Here is a 17,681-nt window from a genome sequence, read left to right as displayed (position 1 = left end):
TGATAAGTGTTTGTCACGATAATAGTTGGTTTTGCTTAAGTCGCGCATAATCCATGTGTATCCATCCACAAAGGCTCAATTGTTTCATAACCTCTAATGTCCCATAAGGACATGTAAAAGAGAAGGGTTAGAAGAAATGTTTTACTTCGGGTTTTATACATAGATATTTTAGCAAGCACTTCATAGACAATGTAAGTTAAAAACATAGATTTGGTAAGTTCTGAATGATCGTACAATAAAGAATCCAAGGTGGTTCGTCTGATCAAAAGTTTTCAAAAATATCCACATGATACAATTGCAGAACATAACAGCGAACCAACCATAGTTAATACCCCAAAAGTTTATCCCACCATGTGTCATTTAGGTAACTCTAAGTTGTACAAGTTGATACTTTGCACTACTCTATAGAGTTAGAAAACATCCAAAATGACTGTTTGTATGGTATATTTTTAAACAATTTTACCCTTGCATGATGACCATATAATCTGTGTAAAGGACTATAACAATCACAAAAACAAATCAAAATAGGATTGTCCAACCTACTTCAAGCTCTCTATATAAAGTATAAACAAAATCGAAAGATACAAACATGTAGAAATATTACATTGAACACCTTGTGTACAGACTTGTCCATGACATCCTCGTCTACTTATTCCTTTGACATCATTGTCAAAGTTTTTGTGGATATTACCTCTCCTTAAATATTCAATCCTGCTTTAGCTACAAGACTCCTAACTACTCTTTGTAATTGTTGTTTAGTAATCAAACTTTGATCCGTCAACTCTGTTTCAACTCCTCAAAACTCCGACTCTAGTGTGGGGTTAGTTGAGTTCTAGTCTCTATTAGTTTTGGTCACCTTTAGGATTGTACCATATTCTCCATCATTATTATTATAAACTCTTTTTAGTAGAAAGAGTACAATATCGCGTACTACCAATTTCGTTCGTTAGTAGAGCACTCCCACGTTAGCTTAGCTTTGAAGTCTCTCACTATGGCTTATTTTGATGATAAGCCCTTCAACTTCAGTCTTACAAAGTTTCTTAATCTATGCTATTTTGTCTTGTATTAGTATTTGAAGTTTATCTTTATATTTTTCACCTCCTCGATCCCTTTCATGACCATATGCTCTTCCTCCATTAGAACAAAGGATAGATATCCTCACTAAAGTCTTGCCTTTGCGATATTATGATGCTTCCATGCCTATGGTCATATTATTTGTTGCCTACCATATGTTTCCCTATTCACGATCGATAAATTCGCCTTTGTGGCAGCTATCCCTTTTAACACTTGTTTCAATACTTTTGTATTCTCTAAGTAGTTTCCGATAAAAAAAAAACAAAGTGTAACTCTCATGACCTTTACTTATATTTTATGTTCTCCCAGATTTGCTTCTTATAATTTGTATTGTTAAGTCGATTATGTTCTCCCAGATTTGCTTCTAACTCGTCTCTCTGAACCAATAACAGATTTTAGATTTTAGAGAGGTTGTTCTTCTACAGACGAATATATAAAGGTACTGTACGAGACATAATCGACTATGCTTTTTAAACTCACGTTCGAAAATTTGAACACATATAATTCAATCTCAAATATAAGGTAATTTAACTTCTAGAAATAAGTCTTTTATCACTGATGTCACATACACTCGAGGGTTCCATAACATTTCCCAAGGATCTTGCCGATTTCAGGATGATCTAAGATGTTTACATGACTTGAACCTTAGTCACCTATGTCATAATACTTTTTATTTGATTAAATTTCCCCCAAATCGTCCCCATTTTTGGCTGACCGAGGCGACGCAGGGCCAGAGAGCTGCGAACCAAAACTCTGCTCTTCGAGTTATGTTTTCTGTAACCATAGAAATGAAGAGCTTGTGATGATACAATATATATATTCTCTGTAAGTCATATTTTTTTTCTATACACCAATCAACAACAAACGACCAGCTCTCATGAAAACAATGCTCCATTCATTCACAAGGGTACAAGTAATTCGTGCAGTACCGAGGAGAGTAAGTGCGTCGAGAAGCAAAGCACCAACTACACCGTGCTAATATCAACTTTGCTCTTATGAATCTGGAAGGCAGGGGTGATCCAGCTACCACAACTGCATTGGACGCCGGACCAGTTGAAGTACCCGAGGCGTGCCTCACAATGCACGCATGATAGCTTTCCTTCCAGTGCACCTTCTTCCACTGAAACACCATCAAAACCGAGTGTATAAATTAATTCCAAACAAGGGTTCAACAAACAAAGGACTATGGATTTTGAAATACACGCACGACTATTAAAACTCTGAAATGAATTTACCTGATGTCATCCACTTCAAGGGTTCAACAAACAAGGATGAACACTGTTGCTCCTGAAATCTATTATTAGCCCGGTTACTGGCTTTTCGCTTTTGCCACTCGAAGCACGTCTCCCCCTCACCGGCCACATGGCTGACAACATTCTCTTTCAATGCAACAATCCTCCGGCATTTCTTGCAGCGGTAGGCTGTGCTACGTTGATTTCCCTCGAGGGCCTCCTCAGAAGGGTTGAACTCTGGCGGCGGCAAACCAGGATCAGCACCAAATACGAAACTGTCTATTTTCTCCCCTTGTTTGTAAGAATGACCTAATAACAATGGCCATATTATTATCAATATAAGTTGAGACAAATACTTAAATGCCAAACTTCTAGTTCAATCAGACAATTCAGTCCGCAAGGCAAAAGATATTAACATAGGATATACTACCAACATTCATCACAAGAAAAATCAGCCCATATCATAAATCCAAAATCACAATTATGCTAAACCACTTGAAATACCATGAAAATAAAACCCCTATTGTGATGCCTTGAACTTGGTCTGGATAATAAGGAATATAGCAGATACCTAGTTTTAGATGATACTCTCTGTTACCTAAATGATCATTTTGTTGTGAAATATGAACCCTAAGTGCATACCTGCACAAAATGGAAAATGCAGGTTCGTATTACCAGTCCATACTGTTATCCCGACTAACTATTGGTACGATACGTACTGAGCTATATCAAACCGTACCAAGTGTACTGACACATGATTTACTGGGATGTACCGATGTACCACCCATACTGATCCTTTGTCGAAGTAGTACGTACCACCCATACTGAGTGGTAGATTCGGTACATCAAACTTTGGCCCCAAACAGATCCCTAAAATCAAGCAAATATGCACTGTTAGACCATTTCCACCTGTCCCATCATGAGTGTGCAGTATTTGATTTGGTCTCCAAACAGGTCGCTTGTTGATGTAATCTTATGCTCTTCCTAGTAATCTGGCTGACTGATTTGATGTGCCTTTGTCAGCAAAGAAAAAAAAAAAGTCCAAAGAGGATAATTTCAAGTACACTACAGTATGTCTTTATCTGGCAACCTTTCTATTGGACCATCAAGTAAGAGGCAACAAGGGTGATCTGAACAGTATCATATGTATCCTGATGATGCTTTCAGGTCCAGTTAACAACCCAATTATCGGAGAATGATCAGCCACCAAACGTGCCTCGATCAGGGCTCTTGAACAAGTTTGTGATAAAAAAATCTTTGCCCACCCAATCAGCACTCCTGAACAGTCTCATATGCATTCAGCTGATGCTTTCTAGTCCAACTAACTACTTAATCATAGCAGAATGATCAGACACTGTCCCAATCGGGACGTGTGAACAAATTTACGAAAAAATATTTTGTCACATGATCAAGCACTTATGACTGAAGAGTCAACTATGATTTCTTTCATTAATAATACTCCCAAGACTAACCAAAAGAGAAGCAATTTTCACATAACAGATTGAGTCATTTAACACAAGAGAAGCAATTTTCACATTTTTCACAAACAGATTGTGAGTCATTTAATCTTCAGTATTTTGCATTTAACTTCCTTATTTCACATATTTTAACGGGGTCTAAAGCTAAAATGACTATATATTCAATTCCTACTTCCCATACTTTCTTGCATTAGTCTTCTGAGTCCATCCTGAAGCGCCACACCTGTAAACATTCGTCTCCATTACATGCTCATTAGAAACTGTTGTTATAAATTCTCTTTGCCTCTGTTTTACTTGATTCAAATATAGAAAATTAGAGACTTCACAAAATGCTGCCATTCTTTTCTTAAGTCAGACTTCTATGGTTAACCTATTCTTTGTTGGTAAATTCATTTTCCCCTTTCAACACTATCTAGCACATAAATAAAACTTCCAACCCATATTCTCTGCTCATGAACCTTCCACTCCCTCACAACTTTAAACATCTACTATTATTAATTGGTATATTTCCGCAAATGATTTATGTATCAAAACCTGTCACACATGTCCATAAATATCAGGCATGAGCAAAAGGACATTACCAGTTACTCTAGCATTACGTTCATCCCACATATCTAAGAACCCCAAAACTGTAACCGCCAAATTTTCCTATGGAGAATCTCTACTTAGTATTTGTTGCGTTCTTTTAAGAAGTGATCTTTACAGCTAAATACACCACCATCAAATCTGAGGACATCTCATGGAACCCTTGAACATGGTAGGTGTCAAGACAACCCAAACATCCCCAGGAACTTGCATATACAATTTGCATGTCTCCCTTGCATATTCTTCTTAGTAAGCTAAAATAAGTAAACATTTGACTATTATTTTGAAATCAGAGATTTACTCATTATATAGGAAACACTAGTTATCACTAGAATAGGTTCTCGAAAGCGGGTAAAATATTTCAACAGTTCAAATAGGCTCAGCCCTGTACTTACCAATTTTTAGCTTCTCTAACTTCATAACTAGAGTTTCATACCCAACTGTATGTTCTCAATAGGAGAAATACATTTTCATTATATTAATGCATAAGCTACAGACAAACCCAAATATGCACTAAGCTGTCAAGCTGTCCAATGTGAAATTATAAGGTTGCACAAATTCAAAGGTGAAAAGGAATAAACATTTTATGTTCCATAGAAGCTGTTAAATTATTTGATTTTTGGAACACGCATTATATAGAAATGTACTGGAATCAAATGTGTGCATGGATTTCTTCATCAAAACATGTAATACATACCATAACATTAACTTTTTTTTTGAACTTCAACTTATGTAGCAACTACAAAAGAATTTATAAGCCCAATCAATTCTTGGAACATGCATCATATTGAAATGTACTTAAAACAAATATGTGCCATATACGTGCATGGATTTGTTCAACAAACATATAACACATGCCATAACTTCAACTTGTTTAGCAACTACAAAAGAATTGATAAGCATGATCAAATCCATGATAGAGCCAAAATGGACAAAAGTAAGAAGCAACACAAAGGCAAAAGGCATCTATTGCTCTAACATTAATCCAAAGAGAGATGAAAAACCCACCCAATATTTTCAAACGGAAGCGCTTGTAAATGGGGCTCTCAGTATCTACTTTGAAACCCATTTCTTCAAATAAACTTAACTGCAAGATTTTTGATATTGATTATGTCAAAGGTTCTTTGTAACACTACCATAATCACAGTAGTATCCAAATTAATCAAACCTGATCCAGAAAACCATCATTTGGACAAACCAGGTCACAAACTTCATGCAAGGATTCAAGTGCATCTGGAAACAGCATGTAACTACATTAGCAAAGAGAAACTAGAATAAAAGCTCTAAGAGTTCACCTTTGTTATAATATATGGGCACGGAAGCTGCAGCTTTTCTACATACCAACAAAAGTCTACATCCAGAAGACAACAAAATTAACAAAAAGAGTCATACAAACCTTCCATGGATTTCTGTTCTGTTCTCATAAGATATGCAGTTATCACAGCAGCACTGCAACAAACACACAATCAAATGCAAATGTAACTAGCGGGGGACAAACTAGATAAGCAAAAAAGTATTTAAGCAAAATCTCATGATTCAGCAAATAATATGACATGTTGCCCCATCACGTTAAACTCACTAGCCAAAAAATTCAGAATGCTGGTCCTGACAAACAAGTAACTATCTTCCATAGGCTAAGTAAGCAAGTTATTCGATGCAGTTTCTTCATGCACCTCACTCTGAACAGATAGTTTACATTAACAAGTAATTAGGAAAAAGACTCTTTGGGTGGGTATGCTTCATAAAGTGTTACAAGAAAAGTCAATATTGGAACGAAAAATAATAATCTTGAATCCTTAATTTAACATGTTGTTATGCAAGTTATATCAACTAGCAGATAACAGTTTCCACAAAGGTAATGTTGAAAACCAGAGGTCACAAATGAGGTTCAATGATATGAAACTGCAGGCAAAAAATACTAATCTGCTCCTCTTATAGGCAAGTTATAATTATTACATTAGTTAAATTTTCCTGATGTTCTGGTAAATTCATACAAGAGAACCATCATTAAAAGCTAAGACATATCTAGAAAGTGAATAATAGAAACAACTAAACAAAATTTGAGATTGAGATAAGATCAATTATATCAAACAACTCAAGACAAAAAATTCATATATTCACATTATAGACTGTCTTAGGCTCATTGGAAAAATCACAGGCAGAGATTTTTTCTTTTTGCACCATATCACCAGAGACTTTTTTTCTTGATAAAACTGCAATTCTTTTATCAATCAAATCATCACATACTCGTTTCTTAAAAAATCTTTTAAAAATTAACAAAACATCTCACATGCCATGTGGATGCTGGCAGATTTTGAATCATAGCTGACAATTGGCCCACATGAGCGTGTTGAATAGCCTGCCAACTATGGCAATTATTGAAAACCAAAACATTCCAAACATTCACTATCCAACAGCGAAATGCATTTCTTCACTGCTAATGCTTCCATTGTCAACAGCAGGTGAATTACTACTGGTGTCAGCTTCTTTTGCCTCCTTGCTACCTTTTCTTGCACCCTCTTGCCCCTGCCATTACTAAGTTTCATTAGTGTGCTTTTGCCGCAGGGTTCTTTATCTCCATTAGCCAGTGTTGCGGTGCCCTCCGTCAGCACCGATAATTTTGATTCATCGAGCCAAAAATTCAACCCCTCCACTTCCCCAACAAAACTTGTGGCATCCAAAGGTTCTTATATATCTTTTGCAAGTCACAAAAAATTCAGAACCTTTTTCTTTTTCTTTCTTTTTCTTTTTTGTGGGATTTCATCAAACATTCTTTGACAAAACCAGTCCAACTACTACAGCCTTGACTATCCTTTGGTTTGCCAACAGGAACAAAAATCTTTACAACTTGATTAGTCACAACGGAGTCCATGCATCATTCAATAAACCAAACTGTTAAACATAGAAAAATCTTGAACACGAATCTTGCAGAAAAGAAAAGCAGATCCAAGCATATCACGTCCAAGATTCCCTTTCTAGATTAGGCAAAGAAGCAAAGGTTGCCAACGAATTTAATAAGCGAACCCAGAAGAAATCCAGATACCTTCTCGACACGCCGGCGAAGCAATGCACCAACACGGACCCCTCCTTCCTGCCCTGATCGATGAAATCCAAGCACGCATCGAGGTAATCCAACAGGTCCTCGTCCTCCGTGTCCTTTAGCGGCACCGCCATCCTCACCAGCTTCAACTCCGGCCCGGCGTGCTCGAGCGAGTACAGGAGCTTCTCCGGCGCCAGCGACTTCCTCGGGGAGCCATCGGCGCCGACGAACACCTTCTTGATTTCCTCGGCCGGGATGCACATATCAGCTCTCCATCCGGAGAAGAAGGATATGGACGCGGAGCTGAGCAGTGACAGGACGTGTGTGATTTCCGCGCTCCCCTTCTTGAGCACCTCGGCGGCGGCCTTGATGTCGCCGAAGAAGAGGCGATCCCGGACCAGGTACGGCATCGCTCCCTCGATCTCCCAAACCCTATCGTCTCTCTTTCTCCGTCCCAAAGCGACCAACCCCTGGCTTTCTTCCTCGCTCAAAACCCTCGTCTCTCGATCGACAGGCAGCTTCACTTCCGCCAAGAAAATGGTTTGTTACCTCATGGATTCCACTCACTCTATATATATATATATATATATATATATATATATATATATATAATTAAGAATTTTGAATTAATTTGAATAATATACAATATTTTTGGGTAAGAGAAAAGGGAAAAAGTTTGGATCGGACGGCATAGAAATCTGATTCGACTTTTGATTGATGCAATTATTTCAAATCGGATAATTCTGTCAATAGAATGAATTTATTTTTTTATTATATATCTAAATATGTCGAATTTTACTAGAATTAGAATTAACTCGTAAAATATTTCAAGTCGCTGTCTCATACTTTATACGTTTAATGAGTGAAAAGATAGTGACCATTACAATTCAATTATTTTTTTATCATTATATTCTCTATACGGTTAATGATTTTTTTATATATTTAATTGAGTGAAAAAGGACGCTAATCATTACAATTTAGTATTTGAGTGACTCTAAATGCTCAATTAATAATGATTAGATATTATAAGAAATTGATGGTATAAGGAATTACGCACATATATATGAACAACAGAAAGCTTTTGAGATCACCTAAACTGCATTGAGGTCGGTCGACGAAAGCTTGCAGCCACAACATTGGATGGATGGCTACGGAATGGAGGCTGAAAGCGAAGTGTTGGGAGATTCAATGGCATATTCCTCTATAGAGCCACAAGTGCACAACTACGCAATCAATCACCATTACTGTCACAGAAGCAAACAGATGAAAAGATCTCTTGAAGTCTCTATCAATATGCTTCTTTGATTCAAAGTACAACCTCTTCTCCTCCTACTTAATGCTTATTTTTCCCCCATCAATATGCTTCTTTGATTCAAAGTACAACCTCTTCTCCTCCTACTTCATGCTTATTTTTCCCCCTGTCAGTGAGCAGAAAACACGTCTGCCAATGAAGAATAGTGCTGCAGCATCAGATAGCAGGAAGAATGCTTTCATGTAGTGAATTATGCACACTAAATTGTCTGTTCTGCTCAGTGGCTTCCTCTCAATCTATTCTCAAAGAAGGAGAAGAAGAAAAAGTGATGATGAGTTCTCTCTATGGGATTCATCTATCACTCTTCGGATTGGTGGAGGACTGATTCCTATCCGTTAGCTCTTTAAGTAACCCAAGTCAGTGTGGGCTTAACATTGGGTTATTGGGCTCCCAATTCCGGCCCACTTCAAACAACAGTTAATTACGATCATGCCCTCTGTCTATGTATACACACACAGTCCTTTTTGGGCAGGTCACCCAACGGCTACTTTGGGAGAGGAGAATCGTCAGCCGTAGGATCTCACGGATCGGACCGTTGCGAGTTGTCAGTTCGAAAAGAATCCGACCGTTGGCAAAATTCCTCCTCGCCCCCCTTTTAAACCCCACAGTGAGGCCCGGAAGAGGACGAGCGAAGAGGGGAGGATAGCGGAGAGCGGGGGCTGAGTCCGGACGGTGGCGGCGAATCTGAGAGCGGAAGGAGAAGGGGAGTCGAAGAGGACTCGCCTCCAATCGTTCCTCTCGTCTGTGTTCTCGAGCCTCTTTCGTCCTCAGAATCAAGAGGAGGAGGAAGTAATCGACCAGGAGGAAGAAGACATGGCGTCCAGGCATCAGACCGTCGTCCCGCAGCAGCAGAGAGGTAGCGACTTCGAAAGCAACCCTTTTCTTTCATTGATCTCTATCCATTTAGGAAGGAACTCATTTTTATCAAGAAGGAATCTTTCTGCTGATTTTTGTTTGGTGTATCATGTCAGAGTTACGCCCGGTTCTTTGCTTTTCTCCCTTTGAATGATCTCTTGAACTGTTCTATCTTTTTCTGTCAAGATTCTGTTTTTCTTGATCTGAAGAGTTTCTTCTTCTTGATCACGTGTGTGTTGTGGGGAATCCAAAGCTATTAGCTTGAAATCACATCCAATTTTGATGCGATTACCAGGTGGGCATGTGCCAGGGGGCAAGCAGAAAGCCGGCGCAGCAGCAGATGGGAAGAATCGCCGAGCCCTTGGAGACATTGGTAATCTGGTTCACGCCCAGGTTGTCGAAGGGTAATAATAGCAGCAGATGTGCCTCTTCTCTTTCCCTTTCTTCTTTTCGTTCCTAAAGATTCACATGACACTCGTACATTTGCCATGTTGTCAGGAAGCTGGAATCCCAGATCAATCGTCCCATCACCAGGTAGATTCGATCAACATGCTCTGTGAACGCAGCAATTCTGTACTTCCTTCCCCATCGTTGCACGAATCTCTTATATTTGTAATCTTCGTACAGGAGTTTTGGTGCTCAACTTATTGCCAATGCACAAGCTGTCGCTGCCGCTGCTGCTGCTAACAAGGTACAAAGGCTTCGCCCCATTGTTCACCGACTTGTCTCTGCAAATGAGAAGAATCTATTATTGATCACATGCCATTTCAATTGCAGAAACCTATAGCCGTTAAAGCTAATGCAGCAGTCGCTAGAGCTGGCACAAAACCAGCTAAGAAGGTCGCAGTTAAGGGCAAGGAGAAGAAGACAGAGGACGTGAAGGTTATAGTGATAAGCCCCGACAAGAACCAGGAGGTACCCAAGCAAGCAGCTGACACAAGTAGATCCCGCACCAAATCTACCAGGAAGAAAGTCACTACGCTTTCATCTGTTCTCACTGCTCGAAGCAAGGTAAAGGACCAATTCAAACATCTCCATTGTCATGATCTGCATGTGCACTTCAACTTAGATTGTTGTCTTTGGTCTTAGGTTGCTTGTGGACTCACTGACAAGCCGAAGGAGTTGGTTGATGACATCGATGCGGCCGATACCGAGGACGAGTTGGCCGTCGTGGATTACGTTGAGGACATCTACAAGTTCTACAAATCTGCTGAGGTACTCCAAAATGGCAGCTTTAGTTCCTCCATCTTTATCAGACACTCCATATTTATCTGTGCTAAGATTACTTCTGTACTCTGTTGATGCAGCACCATTGCAGGCCTCACGACTACATGGATTCCCAGGTGGAGATCAACGCCAAGATGAGAGCCATTCTCGCTGACTGGTTAATCGAAGTGCACCATAAGTTCGAGCTGTCGCCTGAGACTCTCTACCTGACATTCCACATCATCGACCGGTATCTTTCGATGGAGACGGTTCTGAGGAGAGAACTGCAGCTTGTGGGGGTGTCTGCCATGCTCATCGCAAGCAAGTACGAGGAGATATGGGCACCAGAGGTGTGTGTGGTAGTGCACAATCGAACAAGTTCCATATCAGAGATGGCATGGCTTTCATGAACTGAGCTGGGAATGTGGTGGTTGCAGGTGAATGACTTCATTTGCATATCGGACAGGGCTTATACGAGAGAGCAGATCCTTGGAATGGAGAAAGCAATCCTGAACAAGCTTGAATGGAACTTGACAGTGCCGACGCCCTATGTGTTCCTCGTGAGATTTCTGAAGGCTGCAGCATGCGACCAGGAGGTGAGAGAGCAGACGGTTGTTCTCTTGCCAACATGTTGATGTTGTCATCAGTCTGTAGTTTATGACACAGTTTAGCGTGGTTAAAATGCAGATGGAACGCATGGTTTTCTTCTTCGCGGAGTTGGCTATGATGCACTACTCCATGATAATGTTCTGTCCCTCCATGGTTGCTGCTGCTGCTGTTCATGCAGCCCGGTGCACTCTGCGGAAGAGCCCTCTCTGGACTGCCACACTCAAGCACCACACAGGGTTCTCGGAGCAACAACTGCTGTGCGTGAACTTTTAATCTTCTCCTTTGTGCCTTACGTTCCGTTGAATCACACATGCTAATGAACATGATTTGATTCAGGGATTGCACACAGATGCTGGTGAACTCCCATGCGGCTGCTCCTGAGGGCAAGCTGAAGGTGGTGTACAAGAAGTATTCAAGTGAGCAATTTGGAGCTGTAGCACTGCAACCATCCGCAGCCAAATTGGTGGAGGAGCTGAAGGCTGCATCACTTTAAGTAGTAGAAGCTTGCATTTATTTCATGTTCTTTATGAAAGAGTGGTAACCAAGGAACAAGGTGATGATGATGATGGTAGGACAATTTTTTTGGGTCCTAATTTGGGAAAAGCAGATGCTGCAAATATCTTTTAATTTGAAAAAGATATTGCTGTGAAAATAATCAAGAATTGTGTTTCTAATGTGTTCGAGGATTCAATTCAGAGTAAATTGTTGTTGAAGAACACATTTGTCTGCTTTGTTGTTAGCCGACAAGTTTCATCAGCTCTAAAAACAACGGTGTAAAGATTACCCCTATCATCATCTGTTTGGATTTGGGTCCAAATCCAAGTGGCCCATTTAAGGCCCACAAATTGGCTTTGGTCGCGGGGATCTCAGAAGGCCACGTCACCAGAGGAGTTCGTCGGGTCTGAGCCGCCCACGGCAGCCAACCACCGTTGACGGACAAAAGTCTGAAAGCGGCCGAACGCGCGTCGCGTCGCGTCGCGTCACTCCCACGAAATCCAAGTCGGCGGAAACAAGAAGACGCAGCCAACCACAGGTGGCAAAGCGGCAGCTCGTCCGCCCACTCCTCCTCCATCCCCACACCGCGGGCGACAGACCACCACCACCACCACCACCACCACCCCCCACCCACAACGCCTCGCCTCATCATGGCGCATGATTCGCTCCCCCATCCCGTCTTCTTCTTTTCCCACCCGCCCTTTTCGCCCCCGCAAGCACGGTCGACAATGATTGCTCTCGACCGCGCATGCGCGCGCGTCGCCCTTCCCGGCCTCTACCAACCACGTACGCGTCCTCTCAACCCTAGTCCCAAAGGCCGCGCTTTTGGTGGGGAGGAACCGCGACAGTGGGCAAGGGCGCGAGGCCGTGCCCTCCTCTTTGGGCGCACACGAGCAGGCCGCAGCTCCCTCTCACCTCGCAAATGATTGCGGCCTCTGACACCGGTCCGGCACGCGCGCGCGGCCCCTCTGCAAGTGGCCAAACCCCGGTGGTCCCTTTTGTGCAACGCCACACACGCGACCGAGATCGACTCCCGCTCTCGCTCTCTCTCTCTCTCTCTCTCGTCGTATAAAGCTGCTGCAGTACTTGTCTTCGTCACAGAAGACTACAAAAAGGCTCTTGCGATGATAGATCAAGAAGCATCTATCTCACCTTGCGTCTTGTCGACGAACCGAAGTGCATGTGTTGCACCGAACTCAGTCGGTAATGAAGGCCATCGATGCTTCGTCAAACTTGCAGCTGAGGGTGATTCATCGAGTTACCTCTCATAACTTTTGGGAAGCTTCGGTCAAGAAGAGACTGTGTGATAAGGCTTGAAACACGTGAGCTACAGTGGAAAGACACAGAATCGATGGATGGATTGCAGGAGCCCCCACATGAATGCGGCAGTTCCTGGTCGTTTCTCCTTGTCTCTTCTTGTGCTGTTCGAGGCCATGCCTCTCAACACCTCTTTAGCATTCTCAATATGAAGAACAATGTCTCTGGTTCTATACAGTCTTACCTCAACAATTCTCAAAGAGGAAGACACGCCAAGAGAAACCTGCCAAATTCTCAAAAGTAAGCAGCCAATATGGAGAAGAAGAAGAAGAAGAAAGATATCCTCCATCTTTAGTGCACAGAGGAGACTTTGCTTGTAGCCATCTCTCTACAGTTCCCACTCTTACATTCTTCTCCGTTAATTCTACACACATACACCATTAAAGTCAAAGTTGAGAGGCCATTAACAACACATGTCCACTGGACATTCCATTATCGTTTTCTTCTCATGTGTTAGACTGTATTAACGCCATACAACAAAGTAGCTCATCTTCTTTATCTTCGTGCTCACAACATCGGTTACAACCCTAAAACCTGACAGGCCACACCAAACCATGAATCGAGTAACCAAAAGTGAACTCTTAGGTTGAATCCTGGTCGACGAGACGGCGCCTCTTGCAACGCTCGGCCGGATGTGGTCGGTCCACCAGAGCCTGGAGAGCGTCCCTCAGGAAGGCGCCACCGGGCTCATCCTCTTCCTCCTCCTCCTCCTCCTCCTCCTCGGACGCCTCGTTCTCCTTGGCGAGGATGAGGACGTTGCGCACCCTTCCGCCAAGCGTCGCGATCTCGGCTCGCAGAGTCTTTAAGCGGAGCGAACGGAGGGTGTCGATGAGCTCCGGCAGAAGGTCGGACCTGTCATCGCAGCAGAAGGAAGCCTCGAACACTGATCTCTGGCCACTGATGGAGGCGGAGGAGGGGAGCACGACGATCTCGTCGGTTTCAGATGGGAAGCACTGTGCATCGGTGATCTCCTCAGCCCGTTGCTTCAGATCTTTCATGCGCTCCACGACCTTGGCCAGGAGGGATGCTTTGTCCGTCTGCAGGGGATAAAGGAAGGAAGAGCTGAAGCCAAAAGGAGGGGAAAGAGAAAGGCAACCCTAAAAGAAACCCTAGAAAGCGAAGCTACTTTCATCATGGAGAATGGAGAAAAGGTTTCACAGGAATTTGGTCTATGCAGAAATCCAGGAAGGGGAAGATCCAGAAAAACGTCAACATGCCTAAAGAAGCCTTAGTAGTTATATCTTCTTGCAACTTCAACAAAGGCTAACTCTAACAAATACAAACCCTAGCAAATTCCCATCTGATGTAACATCTTCTTTTGATAGTAAATTGGAATTCATTAAAGTTCTTTGCTTGAATCACTAAAAAGCTGTTAGATCAGGAGCTTACAATAGTAACGTGAGAGAGAGAGAGAGGGGGGGGGAAGCCCTAATCTGATCTCTTCACACAAACAAAGTGCATATGCAAGGAAAGAATCCTACTGACTTCAACATTAGAGTTCATTAAATGGCTGTTGCAGAGTCTTCTTTTGTAGATAGCATAAACTTCATTCATTAAATGGTTGTTTGAGAGTAAAATGTGTGAGAGAGAGAGAGAGAGAGTAAACAAATCCCTAAAACACAAAAGTAGTCCATGAAACAAAAGAAGAGACCTTGGGATCACAGGCAAGGATGGTACGCAGGCGATCGAGGTGGGACTTGATCCTCTCCCTGCGTCGCCTTTCGGCTTCCCTGTGGTTCCGGGACGCGACGAGAGCTCGATCCATCCGCGTAGCATCGACGGCTTCATCCCTCATCGCCATCTCCGTCTCCATCTCCATCTCCATGTGGGGGTAAAACGACGCCATGAAATATTCAGGCAAGCCGCTCAACATCTCTGCCTGCAGGTCGCTCCTCCCTTCTCGGCCCGCCGGCGTCGTTGGGAACATGTGGGAAGCTCTAAAGGTCGGATTTTATTCTCCGCAGAGGTGACATATATATAGAAGTGGTCGATCCAAGACTGCGGTGGTCGCACTGAGAAGTGAGAAGAGAATATATGAGTCGGGGAGAGTCCACTTTGCCGTGTTCATCGCGCATCAAAGATTAAAGCCACGGGACAGCACTGCACTGCAAGAAAGGCAAGATTAGCTGTCTGCGGATTCAGTGGAACCTCTCAAAACTAGCAAATGGTCCACTGACAAGTGTAGGTCCCAGGAAACCACAGCACAGTAGTAAATTACTTACAACCTTAAAAAAAACTCTTACTTACCAAATGATCTTTCATAATTGGTTTGTGTTACTAAACTTAGTCTCGTCTAGATCATACAGTACCATTAGGTATCCCACTGTAAAGGGTCTATCTTCTCAAAAGTTTAAGATAGTTCATCGCTATCAAAAGTTTCCATAATTACTCACATGTTACTGTAAAATAAGACAATGAACTGGCCCTAGATACTATCCCAAAGGCTTATCTAACCATATATATTCGGGATAGCTTTTGGGTAGTGTATTAGCTGACACTTTACACTACTTTAAAATCCCCAAAATAACTGTTTAGATGATTTATTTTTTAGCAATTTTGCCTTCGCGTGATGACTACATACAACCTATGTTGACAAGATGAAGATGACCACAAAAGCCAACCAAAATAGAGCTACCAAGCCTATCACAAGTCCTCTACATGTTATGCAAGCATGAAAAAAATCGAAAGACGTAGATATGCATAAACATTACATGGAGGACCCTTTGTACAGATTTATCCATGACGTTCTCTCCCGCTTATTCTTTTAGCATCCTCGTTGAAGCTTTTGTAGATGTTGTAACTCCTTGCATTTACTAAATTTTTAATCTTATGCTATAGTTGCAATGCCTCTCTTGACTCCTAGATGCTCTCCGTTGTTGTTGAGTAGTCGAACTTTGATTTGTCAACGTCGTTTCAATTTACTAATGACTCTTGACTTTGGTGTGGGGATGGTTGAATTGTCTTGATCTTTGTTGATTTCTACGAGTCCCTCACACGAATAAAATACATTCCATTTTGTATGTTAGTCTTTTAAATATCTCACACTACTTGAATTTAACGGATACATGTTAAAGCTTTAATGAGCATTACCTCATATAATTTGAAGTTATGAAGTCTTTCCTTTATAAAATTTACCAATTAATTCTTCTTTTACTTAATTATCACGTTCAAGTAAGTTTATATCACTTTTGCTTTCGATTGACATTCTATTGGGAAATAAAATAGACAATATACTCTCAATGATTTTGATCACCATCATTAAGGATTTGACAATTATTGTTTTTAACTAAGTTTCTTCCAATTTTCTTAGAACATGTTTAGAGCTTCTCTACTAGATAAATAAGAGAATCAGGATACTTGTTTTCGCATATTTTCTTAAGAGTTGAGAAGACAAAGGTTACCACTTCCTTGAGGGTTATACTTTATATATCAAGCTAGTTACTAGCCTTTGCTTACTCTTTCCTCGTACTTTTGAAGCACTCGAATCATTTGCACTGTTTGTATTGAGTTATATATTGTAATTTGCCTCCTTATTGCTATTGAACTTTTGAAATACAAAAAGTTTTTGCTCGAAAAGAGTAAAATTTTGTTTAGACTTAAAGCAAGTTTTTAAGAGTTTTGGTCGCCTCTAGGATTGTATCATCTTCTTTATCATTTCCACCACCTATTTCTCTAAGTAAGAAAAGATATAATATCACATCCTACCTATTTTATTCCTTGGTCGAGCACTCTTGCATCGACCCAAAGTTTTCCATTTTCGATTGTCTTGGTGAGAAGTCCACCGACATTGGTATTACAAAGTTTTCTAACGTCTGCCCTTCAACCTTGTTTTGGTATTTGGAGTTTGCATTTATATTCTCTACCTCTTCGGTCCCCTTTTATGATTATACACTCTCTCTTTATGAAAGTAAGGGCTCAATGACTTCACAAAAATCCCACATCTATAGTACCATAATATTGTCATGCCCATGACCCTACTATTCATCGTCTTGCATCTTGTCTATTTATTTACGATCAATAGATCCACCTCTATGATATTCTAGCACTTTTTTAAGTCTATCTTCATCTTAACAATGCTTGGTTATGGGTAGTTAAGTCCCTTTGGACTTATCATTACTTTGTCGCCCCTTTCGACCACCTGCTTTAATACCTTTGTATTTTCCAAAAAGTTCCTTTTGGTTGATAAAAAAATGAACTCACATGTATGGTCTTTACTATCATATTATAGGGCTTATACTGATTTTGTTTCTTTTGCATCCTTGTGTTTGCTCACTCAGTCTTATCCTCTAACTTACTAAGCTTCTTCTAGTAAAGATGAGCTTTAGAGCACTCCAACTCTCCTACCACTTTGATTAAACCTTTATATGATCAAGTTTCCTCCCAGGATTCACTAGTACTTGCACTTGGAATCCCTTTTGGTGGTTCACAACCCCCATACGCTGATTGAGGCTTTCATTACATATAAAATTCGATACACG

At 41.3% G+C, this 17,681-nt stretch overlaps 3 protein-coding genes across 3 annotated transcripts; 1 reads left to right on the top strand and 2 right to left on the bottom strand.

Moving 5' to 3' along the window:
- Positions 1-1,857: 1,857 nt before the first annotated feature.
- On the bottom strand, positions 1,858-7,962 carry LOC135617695 (uncharacterized). The gene is made up of 6 exons (XM_065118181.1): positions 7,413-7,962; positions 5,766-5,818; positions 5,538-5,602; positions 5,378-5,456; positions 2,310-2,615; positions 1,858-2,194 (listed from the first exon to the last, which is right to left on the bottom strand). Exons 1-6 carry the CDS (start codon positions 7,817-7,819, stop codon positions 2,040-2,042), a joined length of 1,065 nt encoding a protein of 354 aa, XP_064974253.1. The 5' UTR covers positions 7,820-7,962; the 3' UTR covers positions 1,858-2,039.
- Positions 7,963-9,336: 1,374 nt separating this feature from the next.
- On the top strand, positions 9,337-12,160 carry LOC135617694 (G2/mitotic-specific cyclin S13-7-like). The gene is made up of 10 exons (XM_065118179.1): positions 9,337-9,577; positions 9,872-9,980; positions 10,075-10,110; positions 10,204-10,267; positions 10,354-10,587; positions 10,666-10,791; positions 10,884-11,132; positions 11,220-11,378; positions 11,470-11,648; positions 11,728-12,160. Exons 1-10 carry the CDS (start codon positions 9,535-9,537, stop codon positions 11,882-11,884), a joined length of 1,356 nt encoding a protein of 451 aa, XP_064974251.1. The 5' UTR covers positions 9,337-9,534; the 3' UTR covers positions 11,885-12,160.
- A 1,435-nt stretch (positions 12,161-13,595) lies between these two features.
- On the bottom strand, positions 13,596-15,244 carry LOC135616228 (transcription factor bHLH106-like). Its single transcript, XM_065115419.1, has 2 exons — positions 14,855-15,244; positions 13,596-14,240 (listed from the first exon to the last, which is right to left on the bottom strand). The coding sequence occupies exons 1-2, from the start codon at positions 15,128-15,130 to the stop codon at positions 13,785-13,787; spliced, it is 732 nt and encodes a 243-aa protein (XP_064971491.1). The 5' UTR covers positions 15,131-15,244; the 3' UTR covers positions 13,596-13,784.
- Between the last annotated feature and the right edge of the window lie 2,437 nt (positions 15,245-17,681).

Source organism: Musa acuminata, chromosome BXJ2-7 (genome assembly GCF_036884655.1).
Source record: "Musa acuminata AAA Group cultivar baxijiao chromosome BXJ2-7, Cavendish_Baxijiao_AAA, whole genome shotgun sequence".
Lineage (NCBI taxonomy): Eukaryota > Viridiplantae > Streptophyta > Magnoliopsida > Zingiberales > Musaceae > Musa > Musa acuminata.
This window is presented reverse-complemented; position numbering and strand designations above follow the sequence as displayed.